The 24,533-nt window shown below is 33.4% G+C and overlaps 1 protein-coding gene and 2 pseudogenes across 1 annotated transcript in view; 1 reads left to right on the plus strand and 2 right to left on the minus strand.

Moving 5' to 3' along the window:
• The first annotated feature begins 201 nt into the window (after positions 1 to 201).
• LOC140666913 (uncharacterized) lies at positions 202 to 1,733 on the plus strand (annotated as a pseudogene).
• A 1,153-nt stretch (positions 1,734 to 2,886) lies between these two features.
• On the minus strand, positions 2,887 to 6,369 carry LOC140667102 (uncharacterized; annotated as a pseudogene).
• Positions 6,370 to 20,006: 13,637 nt separating this feature from the next.
• The window catches only part of Cdk9 (Cyclin-dependent kinase 9), a 33,352-nt gene continuing 28,825 nt past the window's right edge, over positions 20,007 to 24,533 (minus strand). Inside the window, exons 4-7 of the mRNA XM_072893778.1 lie at positions 22,177 to 22,343; positions 21,689 to 21,927; positions 20,969 to 21,116; positions 20,007 to 20,496 (exon numbers count right to left, since the gene is read on the minus strand). Of these exons, the coding sequence (XP_072749879.1) occupies positions 20,188 to 20,496; positions 20,969 to 21,116; positions 21,689 to 21,927; positions 22,177 to 22,343 (863 nt within the window). The 3' untranslated portion in view covers positions 20,007 to 20,187. The remainder of the gene's footprint in view (positions 20,497 to 20,968; positions 21,117 to 21,688; positions 21,928 to 22,176; positions 22,344 to 24,533) is intronic.

A 24,533-nucleotide genomic window follows, 5' to 3' on the forward strand; every position in this document is an offset into this window, starting at 1 on the left:
GTAAATACTGACATGTCATACAACAATTTTCACGCATTATGCCAGAAATACTGGCAGCACAAGTATGGATTCGTAGTTATTGATAAAGACAGCTCGCTGACCAATGGACGATATAGAAAAGGATTTAATGAATTTGTGATACCGTAGAGAGGTTAGTTGCTGTCGACACATCAGTCTAAAAACGTCTACAAAATATCCATTATGATAAACAACAATGATGCTGATGATGAACGTGAAAAGATTGTGAGAGAGATTGCAAAAACAAGTGAATCAATTCGCAAAAAATATCACGCTTTAAAACTGGTAAAATTGAGGAAGACGTCGCTTTGGAGAGACATTTTAAGCCAATCACTGAACCTCTAAAACAAATTGTTGAGAATACCATCGATATAGAATCTGATGCATCGAAAGTGGAGTCGTTTGGTATACCCAGAGAAGAACAAGAGAGCGTAAAGCAGAAACGATCAAATATTTCACTGACTTATGAAAAAATATCAAATGGGGAACGGAAACGATCAAACGATTCATTGATAACTTCTACACCAAATCAATCAAAGCGAATGAAACAATCGACTCCGATAAAAGCTGTACAACAACCTCAAATAATCTCGTCTCCTTCCGTCAAAGAAATTTTTGAGGCCACACCCGAAGCGGTTGTGACGTCGGTTCAACGTTAATTACAAACATCCGAGGGTCAAAATATGTTGCGAGAACATCTTGGTCCACTCGGACAAAGATATATCGGAGCAATTTTGGGCCAAGATGTAAATAACGAGATGGATTACGTATACGGTGTTAAATTTTCCGACAAAGGAATGATGCTCGGCGATAAACATTTCGAAGTGGATAAGAATGATAATATAATCACCAATGGAGTGAAATATGCGGGAACGCCGGGTCTCTACGAATTAATTTTTAAGAGAATTCCCGACGATGCTGTATATACAGAGAACGATATGCATAAATATAAAAGTATATTACTTGCGACAAACACGCATAGACGTGATAGTAATGTGCGTAATCCAGTATTAGGTAACAAAGGATACAAATATAAATATGTAATCTCTTCATTATTTCCTATCAAAAGAAAAATTGGAAAAGGTATAAACCTACCACGCACTATGACACTGAGTGAGAATAAAATTGAATACGTGCATTGGAACGATCCCAACGAATTGGTAGATCGTTTGCGGCTGCTGGAAGCTTCGAGTCGAGCAGGTAACAATGTTCATGGCAATGAAATCATATCAATTATCGAAGAACTTCGCGAGGCGGGTCTTATTATAAATTAAACAACATATTGGTGATACTAGTCATTCTGTCAAAACATTTCGTATTGAAATGTCAATTAATAAATTTGGAGTATCGCTCGGTATGTCGAATAATGCATACTATAAATGGAACAGATTACTAAGAACGTATGTGCGAGATAACGCTCTGTGTCTGACTAGCACCGGCTTTGACGCAAGGTTGCGCAAGATACGACGTGTAGCGCAACCGGAAGATGATAACGATGCTGCTAACAAATGGTACGTTGAAGCGAGTGTTGAACTTTTGAGGAATAGGCTGAAAGAAATTGAGGAAACAATTACTGCGCTCGAAACGCACGTGCAAACGCTTCAGATAATGATGCATGAAATGCAGAAAATGCTTCAGACACGTGTGCAAACTACATCCGACTCAGAAAAGATACATAAAGATTTATACATGAACTTTTACATTATTATGAAATATGCCACGATCAAACATGCAAGAAAAGAAAAACAATTCTGAAAAGCGACTGCTCGTGGAAGAATTGCACGCTCCGGCGAGAAGAAATTTTCCGCGTAGACGCGTCATAGTACGCGGATACGATGATCTGTGACAGGCAGACGTGGTTGAGATGCGTCCTTATGCACGAGTCAACAAAGGTTTCAATTATATACTCACTGTTATCGATGTGCTGAGCAAGTATGCGTGGGCCATACCGCTCAAAAGTAAAAGCGGAAACGAAATGTCTGAAACGATTGCGAAACTAATTCGAGATGGTGGAAGATGTCCGAAAAATTTTTAAACAGACAGAGGAAAGGAATTTTATAATGCAAATGTGCAAAAACTCATGAAGAAACATAACATTAATCATTATTCAACGTATTCTATCATGAAAGCCTCGATCGTGGAACGATTCAACCGCACTTTAAAGAACAATATGTGGAAATTGTTTACGCTAAATGATAATTACAAGTGGATCGACGCTTTATCCCCACTCGTTGCAGAATATAACGTGCGAAAACATCGCACTATCAATATGAGACCTATCGATGCCACTCCAACAATCGCTGATAGACTTTTAAATACAGTATACAACAATGTAAAAATTGCTGCTCCAGCGAGATTCAAAGTGGGTGATTCGATACGTGTGAGTAAATTCAAGACCATTTTTGATAAAGGTTACACACCAAATTGGTCGGCTGAAGTGTTTAAAATTGTCAAAATACAGAATACTAATCCCGCGACATATATATTAAAAGATTCGCGTGGAAATCCAGTAGCTAGAGGATTCTACGAATACTAACTACAACGCGTTGCTAACCCCGACGTGTATCTCGTGGAAAAGGTGATACGTAAAAAAGGAGATGAAGTTTTTGTGAAATGGTTGGGACTTGATAAATCACACAACTCTTGGATACATAAAAATAATTTATTATAAACATATAACATAATAAAAATATACATAAATTTACATGAATGAATATATATATTTATAAATAAATAAATATATATATATATATAAGTAAATATATATATAAATAAATATATTTATAAATAAGTATATATATTTATATAATTTACATTTACAATAAATAAATACAATTATTTACAATGGTATTTTATAATGTCCCCACGGTAACGTATCAGTAGTTGTAGGTACGATATACCGCTTTTCGTCGTACGGACTTAGAGCAATTTTTGTTTCGCGAATGGTGTATACCTCGTGCAATTTTGATCTTATACACGATTGACTACACGTCATTTCAATCTCTTCGTTCAAACACCGCGTGTAATCGTCAAACGTTATCGTTCTCGCGACAACATTACTCTTGACACCTTTTACCTTTTTCGTATCCTTCTTACCATCCACGCGCAACGCACACATTTTTGCTCTAAGCCCGACAAATTCAGTCATTATGGTACCGTTGTTTTCATCCTTCATTAGATCCGGTACCTTTTTATTCACGAGCGGTATACCGTACGCATTGTCTATCGCATAGTCGCTCGTATGAAATCTGCTAATATCACGTTTCATATTCTCGTACACATCGTCGCACTCAATGTGATATATAAGACTATCTGTGTCAGTGTACATGACTTTGCATCTCTCCCGATACATTGGTATCATATAATCGTGGTGAAATTCGTACAAACATGTCTTGGATATATCGAGAATACACATACCCACGTAAATTGGTTTGTAAAATTTCACCTCGAGTTTACGTAATTCCACAGCGATTAGATTTTCCGAAAAAACGCTCCTGCTATGAAAATTTGGTTTTGCAATTAATGCCTCTGTGCCGTCATTCTTTGTAATTTAGATTGCAATTTGAATGCGCGGGACCTTTGTACCGTCCGGTCAAATGATTGTCACGGTATCATTGTGATCGCGTACGCGCGTATCATCATCTTCCACGAATGGTTTCTCATATATATGACACTGAATCGCGCTTCGAAATTCTTTCCATTCAGCTTGCGTTAAATTTACCATGGGGACATTGGTTGTTAAAATATTTTCTACACGTTGTGCCAAATTTTTAAATTCGTCGGCGAACCACGCAACGCAATTGGCTTCGCAATAAGAATGATACGCGAATAACGAATTATCGTACGAGCAATGTACATAATAAGCGATACTAAATACTTGGTGATGTTGATAAAAATTTTCTTCTTCTTTTGTCACCAAAACGCACTCCAGATCGGCATACACGATGAAAGGTAATCGCTCCTTCCTGTTGTAGTTGGCGAATGCGAACCGCCTGTCCTTATCGCTCGGTAACCGGATAGCGCAGTCGTTCATCTTTCCACAGTCTACTGTATGCTACTGTAGTTTCTTGTCCGAGTGAAAATAGTGCATGCATCTGTAAAATAAAAGTTAAAATTTTTATATCCTTGTTTTAAATATTTTTAGACAGTTTTATTAAATATACATTAAATATTTTATTAAATATACCGATCGCAGATATATTTTTTAACCTTGTATTTGCTGAGTTGCATACTAACAAGTCTGGATAAATTCTTGATCCACGCAAAATGTCCGATATCTCGCGCATCTTGCATGTAGAGCAAGTTGACGCGCTTGTCCCTCTTTTGCTCCGTAAGGCGTAACGGGATAATGTTTTCATTCTCGATGGTATACACATTGATTGAAATGTCATTATAAGTTTCAAATTTTTTAATTTGATTAAGAGTGACTGGAAACTCAATATCTTGGAGATTCAGTACTGTTGTATAATGCGGGTACGATGATTGTCGGTCTGTGTGTCTTTCAACTTACAGAGCAGCCACCACCGCCCACGCAAAACATGCATTGTCTTGAGATTGCACGTTAACCACTGCTCGTTTAATTATTATCTTTCGCGGTAATTGCACGCAACATCCGGCGCGCATAGGATTATATTTATTTATATTTACAGTCAAATTTAGTATACGCGATAATGCCCATCCGCTATCGCGTTCCTGAAATTCTTCGAGCGATGCAAGGGTGGGCTCGACGACTCGCCGCTCATACCACTCGCGTAAATCGGATGTACGAAAGAGTTCCAAGTTTCGCTTATTGATTGATTTATTGGCGCGCCTATCGCCCGCCACAAACTCACCGTTAAACACTGTATTCACTTTCACACTGCTGTGTTTTTGCATAGGATTATATTTATTTATATTTACAGTCAAATTTAGTATACGCGATAATGCCCATCCGCTATCGCGTTCCTGAAATTCTTCGAGCGATGCAAGGGTGGGCTCGACGACTCGCCGCTCATACCACTCGCGTAAATCGGATGTACGAAAGAGTTCCAAGTTTCGCTTATTGATTGATTTATTGGCGCGCCTATCGCCCGCCACAAACTCACCGTTAAACACTGTATTCACTTTCACACTGCTGTGTTTTTGCATAACGGCTCGCACGTGCTCGAGCACAATGTCACTCGCGTTTTCCAAAAATTGACGAGGTTCGATGTGATTATAATTTATAACCGCACCAGTCAAGATACGACCTTCGAACGCCGTATCGATCTCTCGCCAAATCAATCCATTTTCTCGCGAACTGCATCCTACACCCACGTGTACGAAACGCCTGCGCAACACATTTTTCAGTCCTTCGAGTTGCGCGATTCGAGCAATCAACGATTGTCGATTTCCGATCGATAATCGTGGTCGTTTAATTCGACTTTGTTCTTCCAATGACTCGATACATTCGTTACATTGCGCCTCCCACGCAATGTACTCCTCCACTGAATTTACCCGGGTGGATTGCTCCCACACAATTTGCTCCGCCATGTTTTTCAGACCGAACAAGATGCACGACTCGAAAATAATGGAGGTGCACCTCTTTGCAGCGAATTTATATTGCGATTCATAGACGTTTCTATCACGCATTTCGCGATTTGTCATCTAACGATGACGACGTTATGTCAAAAAAATTTTTTTGCTATATTTCAAATATTAGCAACTGCACATTGGCGCTCGAAAGTTTTGCAGTTTCAAATTACATGCAGCTGCGGATTTGTCATATCTTGTTGGATTGTCACCTATAGGCCACGTCATCTCAAAGATTTGTTATATTTCGAATATTAGCAGCCGTATATCGGCACTCGGAAGATCTGCGACTTCAAATTACATATGGTTGTCATTTCGCGATTTGTCACGCACACTTTAAACATTTTAGTAAGATTCGTTAGCGCGTGGATAATTTGTAGTTTCAAATTACATGCAGCTGCGAGTTACTTTTTTGATAATTTGTCACGTACATTTAGAATATTCAGGTGTGATTTCATCAGAAAATGTTGTCGCACCTCAGCGTATGGAAAATTTTAAGCATATTCAGCTAAAATCTTTGGAGATGTAATTATTAATTAGCAGTTGTATATAGGTGCTTGAAGAAAAAAGCTTGCTGTATCAACAATCACTCCCTCTACTTTACAATTTGTAGTGCTAAATTGTGAACAATAACCCCCTCTATATTGCAGTGTATAGTGCTAAATTGTGTTTTAATACTTAAAATAATTTAGTATCATGTCAATCGTTTGTGGTTTCCGCTAAAGGAAACAACATGAATTATTACGTCCCGATTACGAACACTCTGCCAAAGAAAGAGTAAGTTTTATTTTTTTTTAATAATATTTTTATTATTTATATAAGTTTTAAATAATATTTTTAATATTTATATATATATTAATTTTATTTTTTTAATAACATTTTTCTAAAATTTTGTAGCATTTTATCCGAGTCTCGTCGCGCGGGTCGTATCTTGAGAAGAAGGTATGCTCTAACCCCGACATCATACAAATACTTGGAAATTGGAATAAGTGTCGGAGCTATGTCATATGTGAAATTACTTGTTGGTGATAACCGAGGCAATCAAATAGTATTCTATCGTTACCTGGCACTCATTGATGCAGAAACGTGCTGATATTGAACGACATGTACAATCGACTGAAAGTGAGCTATTATGGATCTGCGATCTATCTATCCAAATGATTACATTCACTAATTCCAAGATTGTTAAATTAACATTATCTAATAATTTTTTGTATATGCATCTGCAAATATTGGTGAATTTATTCGATTTTGAAGACTGTGTCGATCATATGCATTTCTGGCTGTGTCAGAATACATATATTGTTAATGAAAAGTTTAAACAATTTGTTAGCGTTTTGCAACGCAACAATATCACTGACGTTTACGATGCGGTAAAAGTGATACGTGAGAGTGACGCGTTTGACGGCAAATCACTCGTAGATTGTGAATTGTTAACATGTGCTGTAAATGATTTATTCTATGATGTTTGCAATAAATAAATTACCGTTTTTATTACTGATTTTTATTATTTCTTTCTTCGCCTATTCTTTATAAAACGTATGATGTATATAGTTGGATCTACATTCATTCTGCTAAAGATGTTGAAAAATGCTGATGTAGATGAGACGTGATACTCGAATTAGAGAGAGATGAGACGTGATACTCCAGTTAGAGGGAGATGAGAGATGTGAGATTAAAATATATATATTTGGGAGCGTGTACCATAAAAGAGTTTGCGACCATCCTTGTGACAATCTTGTCGCATCTGATAAAGAAAACGCGAGTTTGGAAGAAAACGCGAGTTTGCGGTCATTCTTGTGACATTTTTTTTTGTTATATCTGATAAAAAAACTTTGTGCTTATGGATGACTTGGACATTTCATCCGATTCGTTGGAGTCGTCCAATTCTTCTGAGTCGCCTGATTCACTCTTGAACATTTCATCCGATTCGTCCGATTTGTTCGAGTTTGCCGAGTCGTCGGATTCGGTGAACTTTTCGTCCGAGCATTCTGATTCGGATGTAGAATCCTTACACGATAGTATTTTTGACGGTAATTCTAGTGATTTCAGTGATGTTGTAAAACCTATTATTCATACGTTAGATGATGTACAAGTTCGTACATATAATGAAACGACTGTGCATTATATCTTTTTATTATAAATCTGGGATTTCTGTTAAACACTGTGTATCGTGTTTCATGCGATTACCGGAGAGGTCACAGAATGGGAGTGATGTGGTGCGCACACATCAAAGTGAAGTTTATCAGCAAATCCATGATTTACATAAATGCGGTGGATGTCTGAGACCGCTGTATCAATTAATATCGTGTAATTTTTGTCCGTTTTGTACGAAAGAAGACTAATGCATGAAAAATAAAACTATTATTGTGTAAGTGTCGCGATAAGATACAGTGGAGAGAACACTCCGACGCCCTCGGTGGCTCTGTGACTTCTGTGGTGCAGTTTTTGCGAAATCGTGAAATTGGTTTGCCAAAGACTCATACGAGATCGCTAAAACTGTTTTTCGAGATTTGTGATGATATAGACTTTTTATGTGATGTGATCAATGAGGATACTGAAGTAGAACTTTTACAATTTGAGGATCCTGTTGTTGCGGAAATGAAGCATCTCCGAAGAGAGAAGCTGCTACAGATGAAAAGAGAGAGAAGGATAGACTTTTTAGAAGAGAGAAGAAAGCGACTTGCCTCTCACACCATTAATACACGCATGTGGTAAACGAAGAAGTTCTGCATGATTTGTGTGTGTATATTTATAATTTTTATAAAATTTTAAAGATGTTAATAATGATGTTTTTTTTCAGAAGCCGCTGCGATGCGCTCTCCCTCCCTCCCCTTATTTTAATTTTTTTTATCTTTTTATATTATCTATTTTATATTGTATATTTTATATTTTTTATGATATTCAATTAGAATCATCTGTATGAATGCTGTGTGGAGCGACAGTTCGCGTCAGCTTTTAATTTTTTTTATCAGCTGTGAAGAGTAAGCATTCGTACTAACTCTTATGTCATGCTAATCCCCTACCCATTTTTTTTACCGAGACGTTACCTAGCTCTCGCTGGAGCTGGCATAAAGTGTCTGACTGTGGTGCAGTTAGCGTATTTTGTTAAAAAAACAAAAAAAAATGTCGCAAATTGTTGCGTTCATGCAGGCGATGTTCGAGACGGGATACCGCTGCATACGGCTTCCGGAATAGATCGACCATCGCCGGTACCATCGCCGCGTACTTCGAAGAGCGCGAAATTTGGCCCACGCCCTATTCCAGGCGCTACTGGAGGTCCTGTTTGGAAATGTAAGTAGTTTTTATTATTATTTTTATACGCTTTTTTTATTTATAATATATTTATAATATATTTATATGTTTTTTATAGATTTTCCAAATAGGTGCTTATGATGTGCCTGGGTGTATAAACATAGCGCATATGGAGGAGGTGTGCTGGGTGCGGGCCTATCGTAAGAAGTGCGCGGAATGGAAGGACCTGTGGTGCGACGGCTCCCGTGCCCGAGAATTGGACGCGGAGTATCCGCATATGTACAGCACCGGCATAAATGGTGTCCGTCGGTAAATGTGTATGTACGTACGTGTATGACAACTGAGAGCGTCACATACACATGCAGCGCGTACGTACGTGTCACTTGAAGCGCGGCGGAATTATTAATATATAATTATTAATAATTATACATAAAATGTTGCAGGCATTGTGTATAAGTATGTATAAGCTTACATATACATAATTCTAATTGTAGCTATCAATCCATTTATATATAAATATACGTAACGTTTTATATGGTGTCATCTATAATAATTATACATATTTTTACACAATTGTGTTGAATCTTGTATAATAATATTCAATTCTGTATAACTATACATAAGAAATTTTTTATCGGGAATTTAAAATTTGAGTTTTGTAATAATACAATTACGAAAAATATTTTATATCACGAATTATCATTTCTACACGTTTATTTATAAGTAATTATAAATTTAATTACAAACGGATGCAAGTTTACAATTACTGTTCTAGTGAATCTCAAAATTACTCATAATGATACATGTATATATATATTTTTTAGCAAATTTTTTTACACAAATAGAAAAAAAAATACGCAATCATAAATAAATTAATATTTAATTAGAATAATCATATTTTTTTGATATATGTGAAACCGAACTTCTAATATTAATATAATATAATTATAATTTTACGAATGCCGGCATTCGATGCGCAGAGTTCAGCCACGTTTCTTGAAGGAATAAGAAAGAAAGCATGACATAAGCGCGAGAGCGAACGAGACGCATATAGAGACAACGCGGTGTCCTATAGCTCTCTCGCTCATTCCTCCTGCATTCAAGCGTAGAGTGAGTGAGGCAGTGCTACAGGACACCACTAATCGGCATCACGTCTTGTCATGCTTTCTCTTTCGATCGTGCGGCTTGCGCTAAGGATGCAACATCGGATTGCCTCCCACTTTTTTCTCCTCCGCTGCATGAACTCCGCCGCGCTTCAAGTGACACGTACGTACGCGCTGCATGTGTATGTGACGCTCTCGGTTGTCATACACGTACGTACATACACATTTACCGACGGACACCATTTATGCCGGTGCGTGTACGTGGATATATTCTGCCTCCGCGGATTGTTCGGAGAGGAGCCCTTTGTATCTCTATATAATACGCTCAAATTTTTACATATTTCTTCTAAAAGTACTAATAAAAATGATCATTTTTCTGTTACAGAAGCAGCTGTCGCGCGTTCCCCCTCACCCTCCCGCCCATTATTTTTAATTTTTTATCTTTTTATATCTTAAGTTTTATATTTTCTTTTTATAAAATTCACCGTAGAATATGAGGAAAACCGTTACATAAGTTTCTTAGACTTAACGATCATGATAAGAAACGGTATTATTTATGTTGATTGGTTCCACAAAAAACGTTCTTGGGTAGAGTTCTGTCGTTTTTTTCGTGCCATCCATATTGCCACAAAATCAGAATTGTTTATAATTTGTTGGATAGAGCATTAAGATTATCACATCCACAATTCCACAAAAAGAATATTGAACTTATAATCAACATTTTAATAGACAAAGGTTATCCTCTAGATTGGTTATTTAAAATGATAAACAAAAGAATAGAAAAGCTTGTTTCCAGCAAATCCAACTCTAAAAAACAAATAGATGTGACACAACGCTCTGACCGTGACAATTCTGTAAACCGACGGGGACTTTTGTTATACCGTATGTCAGTGATGTGTCTGGCAGGATAGCTTCTACAATTAAAAAATCCGATTTAATGATAGGATATCGTTGCATGAATAAATTGGATAGAATCATCAAAGCACAGAAAGACAAAAAACCATTTATGACAAATTCAAACGTAGTTTATAAGATATATTGTAATGACTGTGACGCGACATATGTGGAACAGACGAAAAGACAAATAGGAACAAGGATGAAAGAGCATATGAATAATATTAAACAAAAATCTGAAAAACACTCGGTAATTTCGGAACACATCAAAAAAGAGAAACATACTTTTGGTTGGGATGAGGTTAAAATTCTTGATGTAGAGAGGAACTATCACAAAAGATTGATTTCAGAAATGTTGCATATTAAAGAACAAAAAAATGGACTGAATTTAAATAAGGACACGGAATTATTAAGTGACGCATATTATGATATTTTACGCGAATTATAAACGACGAACATATAAATCATGACAATCTTATTTACAAGACAACATACATAATTGTTTACGAAGCTTGTCAGATACATGCAAACATGTGCTCTCTCATTCCTGTACATAACTTAACATGTTTTTGTAAATATAATAATAGTTCTTGTTGAGACACTGTTGGAGGCAGGTCTACTTTTCTGAATTTGTTCGCGAAGCTTCATATAAATCAGTTTGACCGTTATTTGCAAGGCGGTGTAAGTTATTGTGAATGTGCATTGATGGTTGTTAGACTTTGCCGATACAACGATGCTATAAGAAAACTGATATTTGTTGACAGAAAACACACCTTTCATAGCACGAAATCGATTGTAAAAATATGAATCGAGTACTCGGATTGCTGAACAGTGGTCAAGAATTATCGCCTTCAATCGTTGAATTTATTAATTTGGTCACCGCGGCAGATTCAAGTAATAAAAGAAGTTAAAATGCATTATAGATACATTATGACGACCATAATGCCTGCTTACTCTTTGGAACATTACATTAAGATTCAATTGACTCTGTCCTGTATTGGTTGTTTTGAGGTATTAGTTAGATAGTATAATGGATCCTTTGATAGAGTTTAGTTTGGCGGTTGCTATGCAATATAATATTAAGAAAGTCTTGGCGTTAAGAATCAATGCGATTAATTTGTTTTTACGGTTTTTGTGTTTTAATACTGAGGAAGGCTGTGTACAGCCGAAACGTATATTTTGATTGTTCAGATTCAAATACAAAAGAATAATAAATATTGTTAATAACACCCTTTCACTTTGCTCGTTTGTTGGCCTAACCTTTGTTTATGTTTGTAATTACTCGATTGCGAGCGTCATTAATAATATATTTTTTAATTTCTTTTTATATTTTATATCTTTTTATATTTTTAAATTTATATCTTTTTTTATTATATTTTATATATTAGATTTTATATTTTTTACTTTTTATATTTTTATTTTTAAAACGCACACACACACACACACACACACACACACACACACACACACACACACACACTTTATATGTACACACATACACTCTTTTATAAATAAAAATTATATTTACGTTAAACACATATATATTACTTATTTGCGCCTCCTTTATCTATCCTATCCTTCTTCCCCCACATTAGATTAAATTAAATAATATTTAATATATATATAATAAGATATAATTATATAATTAGATAATATTTAATATATATAATAATATATAAAAAATTTAATATTATAAAAAAAACTTAACATACAAAAATTCTCTGCGTTCTCGCGTACGCCTTAGCCTCCGTCTTATCGCACTCTCGCTATCCTTTTGCCTCAGCCTCCTTCTTTCTCTCTCACACTATCTTTCTATTGTAATCTTCTCCTTTTCCCACCATATTATGCTCTCATTGTCCTACGCTATGTACAATGCACATAGCACTCTCCTTATCCTATCCTATACCACGCGTCTCCGTCTACCGCGTTGCGAACGCCTATCGCGCCGTCTCTTTCTACCGCGTTGCGAACACCTATCATGCCGTCTCTCTGTATCCCTCTCCTTACTCGCGGACCCATCGGCTACGCCGCGGACCTCTCTTCTCTCTCCGCAAACCCCTCGTCTACCGGCTGCGACGCGGACCTCTCTCTCTTCTCCGCGTACCCCTTGCCTACCAATCGCGCCGCGGACCTGCGTGACGTCATCCCCCCGCACTCCCCTCGAGCTCCTGGGTTAGAATCCCCATTAACACACTACTATAATCCTTTCGGGAATTTATTAATGCCGAATGATAATTTCGTAGAATATATTAAAGTATTAGAACATTTATTTTTTTCCAAAGTTGAGAAATTGATTGTACAAAAGCGTGTAATTCACAACCTTATTACCATTTTTAAAGATATTGAATTTATTCATCCGTGTCAATAATTTCCCTATATTTACTTATTGAAATTATATGCTGGAATACGATTATTTTACACATTAAAATTTATTAATAAGCGTTTCAAATCGCAGCCTGGACACAGAAAAACTATAATTTTACGTCACAATTAAAATTTAAAGTCTACGTTCTCTTACTTTATAAATGTAAATTTTTAATTATATTTAAATTTCTATATTTATAATTTATAATTTTTTTATATTTTTATAGAAATGTCTGTATTAGTTTATTATTAAGTTATTATTCAATTATTTAGTTTAATTATTAAGTTGATCTCATCAGATTCTAAGTGTACTGAGATTTAGGTTGATTTTATCATTAAGTTTATAACTAAAGTTATTTATTATATATTTATTATTTTATTATTAAAGTTCAATTTGGTTGAATGTGAAAACCTATTCCTAAATAAATTTTTAACATTTTTACTTTTTATGAGACTATGTTATTTACTAACATAAATTTTTAACATGTTTACTTTGTTTATAAGTTTATTATATAACATAGTGAATGTTATATATTTTTAATTATTTCAATTATTGTTTCAGTTACCTGCAACATTGACGCTTAAGACATATTCTTTCCACTGAAGGATACTCGGAATAGTTTTGAGGAATTTTGTAATCATATATGAATATTTTAATCATTTGTAGAATAATTTTATTGAAATTTATATTTAGTTTTTGTGTCCAATGTTCTATATATTCGCTTTTGCGCCCAATGATATATGTATTATATATTCACGTCTAATAATCTATATATATTTTACAATTTTGTTTATACAATAAATTACAAAAAAAATAAAATAAAATAAAATAACATAAACAAACAATTTTGAATATTTTATTTTGTAAATAATTAAAAAAAAAGAAAAATATATATGCAGAAGTCTTTGCATTTTTTCTGCTTCAATAAATTATGTAGATCATAATCGAATTGCATACAAATATTTTATTGTACAATATATATAATATAATCGAATCGTGCCGCCGTGATACATCTAACAACATGGTGGTATACCACGTGACTTGAGACCTAACCTACATCAAAGGTGCCGACGCTCACTGTCGCTACTGTGTATACTTATACTGTGGCACTGCTCTCTGCTGCTATAAAGTTCAACCAAATGAACAGCAAAGCATCAAAACATAGTGTATGTATGTACATACATACACATCAAAAGTGCCTAATATCTAATCTAAAGTTCGCTGAAGAAAAAATAAAATGACATCGAGTGAGGTATGTATTAAATTGTATGTGTCAATAATATAAATTTTAAAAGATAAATAAATAAGATAGAAATGTGAAAGTAAAAATTATAGTGTCATAATTGTTATTCTTCGCGACTAGTAATGAAACATTTATGACTATGTAAACTCTCTTACTAAATATTTTTTTCATTACTAATTAATTTTTTCAGTTTAATTTTGTAAATACTTGCGGTGTTTGTGAGGAAATTGTTGAAGAGCTAGTGTCTAGTTATAAATGCATAAATGGATTTGAACGAGTTTATGTCGATAATAATCGATATTTTTATCCAGTTTGTAGTAAATATTAAATCAAAATAATACAAAAAAATATTAAAAATAAATTATATAATATATAATATTTTGAACAATAAAATTTTTAATTACAGGTAATGGAAAAATAATACGCCGAAGTCTTACCAATAATAAAGATAATATTGTACTAGATAAAATAAAATATAAATAATAAATTATAATAAATATTATTTATATTATTTATTATTTTAGGTTATAATTTATTGTTGTTGTTGCTGCTGCTGCTGCTACTACATCTTTTTATGAACAGAAAATATGCTATATGCTGCTAGTAATTTTTCAGTCACGTGACTGTTTGCTGCTGTAGCAAATGCTGCATATGAAAAGGCACCTTAAAAAGAAACAGGAGGGAATGTATCGATGGTGAGGGCTAGTCAAATCCAAAGAGTAAAAAGAAACAGGAGGGAATGTATCGGTAGTGGGGGCTAACCAAATCGCTGACGGAAGCTATCTTGAGTGTCCACTTTTTTGACGCTTATTAGCATCGTCTGCTGCTGTTGTCAGAGAGACACATGCGCGTATTATTTTGCACAATTATTAATTCTACAAAAAAATAGTGAAATAAAATTATGGTGCATTGTCAGGCCTGTGGCATAACAACAACAGCGCGAAATAATAGGATAACATTTCATCGGTTAATAATTGTTATTAATATAATAACAAGAATTTAATGTTTTGAAAGTTATGTTTTATTTAGATATACTATTTAAAGGACAGTAAACAATATGTTAAAATTTTAATATTATTAATATATATTATTTAATTTGTTGCATATTAAAATTATATGGATCACCAAACGTTGTAAAGAATTTATTCGTGACAACCTAACGATTCTGCATCGAATAAGCTCTTGTTTAACTCGATTGGACGAAAAATAAAAATGTTCGGCTAACTTTACTTCGAAATTTTAATTATTTAATTAAAAAAAACGATGAATGACCAAACGTTTTAATTGGACGACCAATCATCACCAAACGATGACCAAACGATTAGTTAATTTTAATTATAAAAAAATCAAAGTGGTTCGGCTAACTGTACGGAGATACAGTGGGCTGTCTTTTAGCAGAGCGCTAATATATTGACGCGTATTGGTCGATATTTTTAAATTAATTTCTCAATAATTATTGTGAAAATCGCAAAATGGTAAAGGACTTCTGTTCAGTTTAATGCGCTCTACCTGCTCACGAACGTTGATTCAATCTTTATCAGACACGCTGTAGAATAAAAATTTTATGTACATGTAACATTTAAATCAAATTAACAGACAAACATCAAATTCCATGAAATTTCATGCGTTCCGGGATTGACTTAAATATAAAAATAAGAAACGGGGCCCACAACAACAACATGACAATGACGAGCGATGTAATATTTCTGAAATCACGTTGAATTGCGTTGTTTTATGTAGTTTGACCTAGGATTGTAATTTTTATTTAATTTATGGCTGAGGAGACAAAAATAAATAAGGAGACGAAACGTCCCATTATTTATTCTATTAAATTTCAAATGTAGATAGATTCTAGAGAACAAGAATATTTCAGTATATAAAGGTTAAAAAGTAGAATACAATATTAATGAAGTATAGGTAGATAAATATATTACAAAAAGTATAAGCTCTCAAGTTTTGTTATATAATTTTTTATGGGGACGGGGCGAAGCCAAGATGTACTTTATGTACATGCTAGAAAAGAACGCTTAGATGGAAGCGCATAGGGGCTAAAAAAATATACCAAAACTTGAGAGCATAGAAACTATTAAGACTGACAGTACTGTGTGGAAGTTTTAATGTAAAATTTTAATTCAACCTATGTCCGAACTCTTACACTATATTTATAATTTTTTATTCATAATCTGAACTTCCACACAGTACTGTCAGCCTTGGTAGTTTCTACGCTCTCTTTTGTTATATTTTTTTATGGGAACGGGGCGAAGCCCCTTCACTCCCATGCACTCCCATCTAAGCATGTACTTTGCAATGCATATACGATTCCACATGGGTTTGCAACTTGCATAGCAACATAAAAAAAATTTATTAAAATTAAAAAGGATTTATTTAAAATTTTGTGTAAGTTACTAAAACGCATGCATGCGTGACCGCAGCGCATGCTCATATCGCTAGATTCAGTCAGTATGACACAGATTTCCTAACCATAAAATCTGTCATTTTTAACAATTAATATCTCGGTTCGCGGGGCAGAGCGATGATTATCTCTGCCAGATTCGTTCGTTTCGAGCCAAAACGCGTTGAATAAACTTATTTTGATCAAAATCTGAGGCAGCTCTTCTGGATAATTACCTTTTTTTAAAAGTGTGTCTTTATTTGACGCGACTCATAAGTATTGTTCGTGCCGCGCGCGTTCGATATATCTCGATCCGCGGACGTAATACTATATTGTAAAGGAGGTGATCGGATCTTGGATGACCGGTAATTTACTCAAGAAATGTAAAGTAAATTGAAATAAAAGTATATTCAAAAGATTCTCTCTAATGATTTAAAATTACAAGTATTTCGACTCGACGCGATTCTCTAACTCTAAACTCGACTATTTCTCTTCCGATTCGACTCGAGAATCCTCGCTTGCTCGCTTGCTCGCTCGACTCGCAAGTCTTACCCGCTCGCAACTCCCACTCTCATTCTTCCCACTCCGTATTTTCGAGCCACCCTCTATATTAGTGGATTTAGTCGCTATCTACGTTACCGACCGTGCCTTACAATATATATGGTTTCAAAAATATATATATGTAATAATAAATTATTTCTTGTTGATTTGAGCAAATAATTATAAGCATAAAATACTTTTTAATCAATAAAAAGGAATGGATTTTCAAGTGTAATTCTTAATAAATTATATAAATTATATAATACAATGTTGTTTAAACCCATATGTTAAGGATTATTATCTCTAAGAAAAACTTGTCCATCGTAAGTTAAAAAAAAAAAAAACCCAAATCATACAGCTGTTTTCTCGTATGTTCGTCACTTTTGTATATTTTTGTGCTCCAAGCGCTCTCGGGTCGAGCACTCTGCGTTTTTTTCATCGAGACCGAATCTGCGAGAAGACCGCTGTTTGCCTAAAGCTCGACAAAAATAAGGTCAAAACTCCCGCATCAATGATCGCCCGATCGACTGCGGCAGTCAGTCGAATCGGTGGCGTCAACCGAGTCTGACGAAGACAGTAATCCGCGTTGTTCTGTTGTCTCGCAAATAAAGCCTTTGAATACATTTGAGACGGCTTATTCTGTGCCTTCCTTCTAATCAAGAAATCTCCCGAGTGGAGCCTGCGCGGAGTGTAGCGAACGAACCGGCCGTTTTATACGAGAGTCAGCGTTAACGCGAATTATCGGAGGCGCGTTAATACCATATCACTTACATATAACTATATAACCTATTTTAAATCTTTTTCTTTCAATTTTTTATACAGTTTAAAAATATAGATTTTAATTTTTCATCTATATACGTTTTAGACAGTAAAATAACAAACTATAACTACTTCCAATTTTTATAAATTCACTACAGTTGGAAGTCACAGTTCTTATTGTAAGATTTGCGACACCCGATGTATAGCGAGAAGACTGGGTTAAGCGCCTGCGCCGCGCTGACGTATAAATCGTCATCAGCTTGTCTTCGCGCCCAAGGAACCTCTTGCGAGATATCGAAGTGAGTGATCGGGGCACTCTCTCTCGAGCCGCGATATTAAGACGTGTTCTTTTGTTAATAAACGAAGATCGTGAGGCTCTCAACTGTAACGGTTATCGAACCGAATAAAAAGAGAGAAAGCATTTGTATTTTAATCCGCGCTGTGCTGAACAGTTATTAGAATAAAAGATCTGTCTGGTTTTAATTAACTGTGCTAATTATTTAAACGACGACCAATCTAACATTTCAGTGCGGCATCATTCTGGAGCATCACCTCCGAGGACATCATCGTTCTATTACATGCTTGTGCGGTGGTGAACAATCTTAATCCTGATAAACATTTATTTCCTGACAAACATTTATATATATATTTATCTATTCTTTTATTTATTCATTTATAAACTCCTTACATTGAGTAGAATATCTTACATTATTGTTAGGGAAAAATTTTAAAGTTGCCAATGATATAATATTGTTATGTCGGCAGGTCGATTTCGAAATATATCAAACGCGCGACACAACTGGCACTCACGAGGTTAAATAAGAAAACATACTTTTAAAAAAACATAATTTTAACAAGAAACATACAGATCACGAGACGCAAAAAATTTACGGAGCTGTCAAAAGCGCGACTCACTGCTTGACAGTTGATCTCCAAATTTCTAATATCTTCCATCACACATTACCCTGCACCCTGACGACGATCTTATTATCGCAACGAGTGGTATAATATCGCGGCACAGGAATGCAGGGACATAAAAATATAGAAATTAGTATCAAGAGAAGCAGTGTTTGGTAATAAAGTTAATATTAATATAGTTGATGCACTGGAATTTAAATATAATAAAACCTATGTAAATTATATTAAAAATGCTCTTAAGTTTATTAAAATTGCAAAAAATACAGCCAATACTTAAATATGTATAAAATAGATATCTCCCTATTTCCACTTTTTACTTATTATTAGAGTATTTAAAAGATAGTATAATAAATATTGCAAAGATTACAAAAGAGGTAAGAATTTAGGGCTAATTCAGGCATAGAAGAAGCATAGAAAAAACATAGTAAAAATTGCAAAGTGGAAATTGTAAAGCAGAATGACGTGAGAAATTATTTTAATGATTAATTAATGTATTAAATTATAATTTCATAATTATATTATGTTGTATAAATTTATATGTAACATTAATAATTATGTTAAATTCTAGAATGATAAATATTCTTTTAGATAATTCTACAGGAGGAAAAATAAAATTAGTAATAAAGTCATGATCAATGAAGCAGATATTCTCTCTCTCTCTCTCTCTCTCTCTCTCTCTCTCTCTCTCTCTCTCTCTCTCTCTCCCTCTCCCTCTCCCTCTCTCTCTCTCCCTCCCTCTCCCTCTCCCTCTCTCCCTCCCTCTCCCTCTCCCTCTCCCTCTCCCTCTCTCTCTCTCTCTCCCTCTCCCTCTCTCTCTCTCTCTCTCTCTCTCTCTCTCTCTCTCTCTCTCTCTCTCTCTCTCCCTCTCTCTCTCTCCCTCCCTCTCTCTCTCTCTCTCTCTCTCTCTCTCTCTCTCTCTCTCTCTCTCTCTCTCTCTCTCTCTCTCTCTCTCTCTCTCTCTCTCTCTCTCTCTCTCTCTCTGTATACATATATATATATTTAAGAAAAAAATAACTAAATTAATTTAAATTAAAATTATACTAAATTAACTTATTAAAATTATATTAAAGTAACGTTAATGAAAAATTATAACTACACGATAATTTTATATATAAAACTTATATACATATATATGTTGGAATAAAATATACTAAAAAACGCGATCTTGGTATCCGCTTTCGGCCATGCTGGAAGTTGGCTTAGTTGGTCCCCCGGGTACTTGATGGTGCGGATGACGCATGTGGCCAGGTCGTCTCGGGGGTGCCAAATATTCAAACATGCTCTGAGTATGTTGTGCCAACATTTTACTGAGATCGCACGGCATTGGATCAGTCCAAAAAAAATCGTGATTGAGCGCTGAGTCAGAATCGCATCTTTTGCTAGGATCAAGAATTAAGAGTTTGTCCAACAAGTCACAAGCGTAAGGATCCTTCAGATATGGTTTTAATCTTTCCTTCACCTGTATAAAAAAAAATCATTAAAATTGCAGAAATTTATTAAAACTGAAAATTATATAAGAGTTATTAAAATATAGACTTGAAAATACAATGTTTCTGTGTTACAGTGAATGTGATTATATAATGTATATAAGATACAAAAACACTAATAAAAAATACAATAAAAAAATTAATTTCAAAAATGCTCTTTTATCAAATTATTATTAAAAATCTTTTTTATACATTTTTTATATTATTTCTATAAAATTTTCATAAAATTTAGTACAATCCTTTGTATATATTAATTATTATAATACATAAGTCATTAATTATAATTTATATTTTAATTGAAAAAAAATAAAAGTTAATATTATTAGGTCAATATCACATTATTATCATTGTATATTGTAATTGTATAACGTAATGTTAACCTGTTATTACAGTCACTATATGTTCAGGCGTCTACAAAGAAAAAGAATTTTATTAACTCTCTACCTTTCTTTTTTGCCCTTTAGGAAGCTCCATCTTGTTAAATAAATCTAGGTTTTCCACTCCTGGCCACACTTCAGTCGTTATTGAGCCACATAATTGTGAGATCAATATAAGCTGTTGCTGCTCAGTATTGCCTTGCATTATAGGAGACCTGTGAATTCATAAAAATATATTTATACAGGGTGTCCCCGAATTAACGGATCAACTCTCGTGGGTATATAGAGCGTGTTAAACTGAAGAGAAAAGTCTTATATCATTTTGCTAAGTTCGTAATAATTAATGAGAGATAAATTAATAAAGATCGACCAATCCATGCCAATATAAGCGCGCGACGCGAAGAAGCCTCCCACTTGTTACTTGATACTAGCCGCATGGCGAGACATATAAAACGCAGCGCGCACTGTACGTGTCTCTTTCAGTACGTCCTTTGTACGTCCTTTGTAGAGCGCTCCGTCCTGTCTCGCCGCGCGCCTAGTATCAAGTAACAAGTAGGAGGCTTCTTCGCACTTATCCTGGCACAAATTAGCCGATCTTTATTAATTTATATCTCATTAATTATTGCGAATTTAGCAAAATGATATAAAACTTTTCTCTTCAGTTTAACACGCTCTATCTACTCACGAGAGTTGATCCGCTAATTCGGGACATCCTGTATAATTATATTTATTTAATTATACAATTATACAAGAATTTAGCAAGATATACAGAGAAGATGATACATGCCTTGTCCACATTTCTGCCATTATACAACCAGCACCCCACAAATCCACAGGAGGTCCATAATTCCTATCACCGAGTAAAAGTTCTGGCGGTCGGTACCAAAGAGTAACAACTCTGTTTGTGTAACGATTTGAATGGCCATTTTTTGCACTAAATGCTCGTGCTAAGCCAAAGTCAGCTAACTTTAATACACCATTTTTTGTTATTAGAACATTAGCAGCTTTCATATCTCTATGTAAAATCTGTAATATATATATAAAATAAATATATAAAATAATGCATTATCATTATTATTATAATAAATTAATCCATTATAGAATAATAATAGAATAATAATTATGTTACTATAGAATAATTACGTTAGATTACTAAATGTATAATCTTTTGTTATAAAATAACAAAATAATATTATTAAATATATAATTTATTTTTGTTACTTGTTTAAATTTTTAGAACACACAAAAAATAAAATAAGTATAATAATTTCTTACCTTATTACTATGTATATAATAGAGTCCATTTAATAATTGTTGCATAACTTTTTTTATCTCACCTAAACTAAATTTTACATTTACATTTGACAACAAACCAGCTAAGTCATGTTCACAGAAATCGAATATTAGGTAGAAAGTAGAACGGTATCGATTGTATTGAGTTGCTAAAAACATTTTAAAAAATTAAGTATTTTAAAAAATTTTTAATTAAATATCAATATTATATCTCATTGTCAGTTTAATATTAATATAATATCAATATAATATATTAATATATTAGGTATTTAGTTATAATTATTTTTATAAGGAAAGATTTCTAAATAAGAATAAACATTTATAAGATTTTGGGAATAATAAAATGTATTGATATATAAGTTAGATATAAAAAGAATTAAATACATTTATAAATTTATAATAAAATACAAGTATATACATATATATATATATAATCTTTCTTTCTTTCTTAGTTCTAAAAAATTTATTTAAATTGATTTAAATTTTTATAGTAAATATAAATTATATTTTCATGTAAAAAAATGTAAGATAGTATAATTGAGATGTTATAGATCAGACTATTTTTATATGCTGCACACAAGTTTATTCTGAAACAACAAAATCAACTTTGCAGAGTTTTTTATTTTATTTTCATAAACAGTAAAAGGCTGCGACGGGGAGCACGCTTTTAGTGCTATAAGCTTGTTCTGTCCTTGTTCAACTTTTAGTAAGTAATAAAGATGTTTTTATAATAGTACATATAAGCGTCTCTCCGAATCCAGCCATCAAAAATTCATTTAAACAGGTTATTTTTTAACTAAAATTAGTGTATATAGTGTATTTTCAATGTACATATTTTAAATATTTAATTATAAAAATATGTACATGTTAAAAATACTATATATATAATATATTAATATAGTATCAAGCGATATTGTTGCATTGCAAATATAGATGTATGTACATTTGCATATTTATGGTTTATATATATAAACATAAAGCTTCAAATATAATAAAACGAAGTAAAAAGGCTTTAAGAAGCAAATTATTTAAGTGTAAATAAGTAAAAAATGTCAAAATTTAAAAACCAAAACAAACGCGAAACTTAATATATTGAAATATTAGAAATTTATAATAATATTAAAAATACATAAAACTCAGTTATAAATACGCGAAGAAAATTAAACTCATAAATAGAAATAAAATAATAAATCGCAAATACAAAAAAGAAAGGACAAGAAATGCAGATTAAAAAATAAATAAATACAAACATACAAAAATATAAAAGAAACGTATATATAATAAATTGTATAATAAAAATTGAAATTAAAACGCAAACATTTCAGTTAAAATTTTTTGAATCTCTTAATAATCAATGAGAAAGTAGTTAGTTAGTTTATTGTTGTCCATGCCTTACGGCTTAGGATGACTTCCAGTGTACATTAAAACATACAACACTAACAACGTTTTCGTACTAATATAAATACTATCGCATATAAATAAAGGATTTGAACATATCAACATATCAACATAGAAGTCTAAATACTGACATACAATTAAACACAAGAACTTAAACGGACGATACTATAAAATCTTTTCATCTTTTAACACAACATAAACCTTTTAATTTTTTAACTTAAAGCTTTACTTTTACTTTGATTTCTGGTTTCTAACTCTAATACTTTAAAACTTTCTTTTAATACTTTATTTAATATTTTAATATTTTATTTCTTTATTTTGTCGCTCCAGCATCTACCCTATAAATGCATAATATTATAATATTATATAATATTATATATTATAATATTATATTTAAGATATATTCAAAGTATATTTTTAGAAGATATAATATTCTAAGAACATACCTTAAATATTATATAATATTATGCGCTTATAAGGCATCTCCTTCACTTATCCCTTTTTCTTCTCTCTTTCTCTTTCGATCTTCTTCATTATCTCTAATCCTTTCCCTTCTTCATTTATTCTTTCTTCTATTTAGATATTGCTACTTGTTAGTTGACACCCCCTTAACACATGTATCAGATTCTTCGTTCCCACAAATTCTACATATCTTCTCTATTTCTTTCCAATACTGATTTCCTCTTGTTTCGTTTCCGCATCTGTATCTTGCTATTAAGTTCCTATTTTTCCTTTCTTGCTTCCTATCATCAAGTATTTTGGCAAATCCTCCATTTTCTTTTTATCTTATCCATCCTTATCTCATTTTTCCACTCCCAAATTTCTGCACTATATAGAGCCTCACTGCGTACTAACGCTTCAAACATCTTCACTCTTCTTCTAAAATCGTTCTTATACAATTTTTCTCCTGTACTCTATGTCTTTTTATGATCGCTTTTTTA

Source organism: Anoplolepis gracilipes, chromosome 6 (genome assembly GCF_047496725.1).
Source record: "Anoplolepis gracilipes chromosome 6, ASM4749672v1, whole genome shotgun sequence".
Lineage (NCBI taxonomy): Eukaryota > Metazoa > Arthropoda > Insecta > Hymenoptera > Formicidae > Anoplolepis > Anoplolepis gracilipes.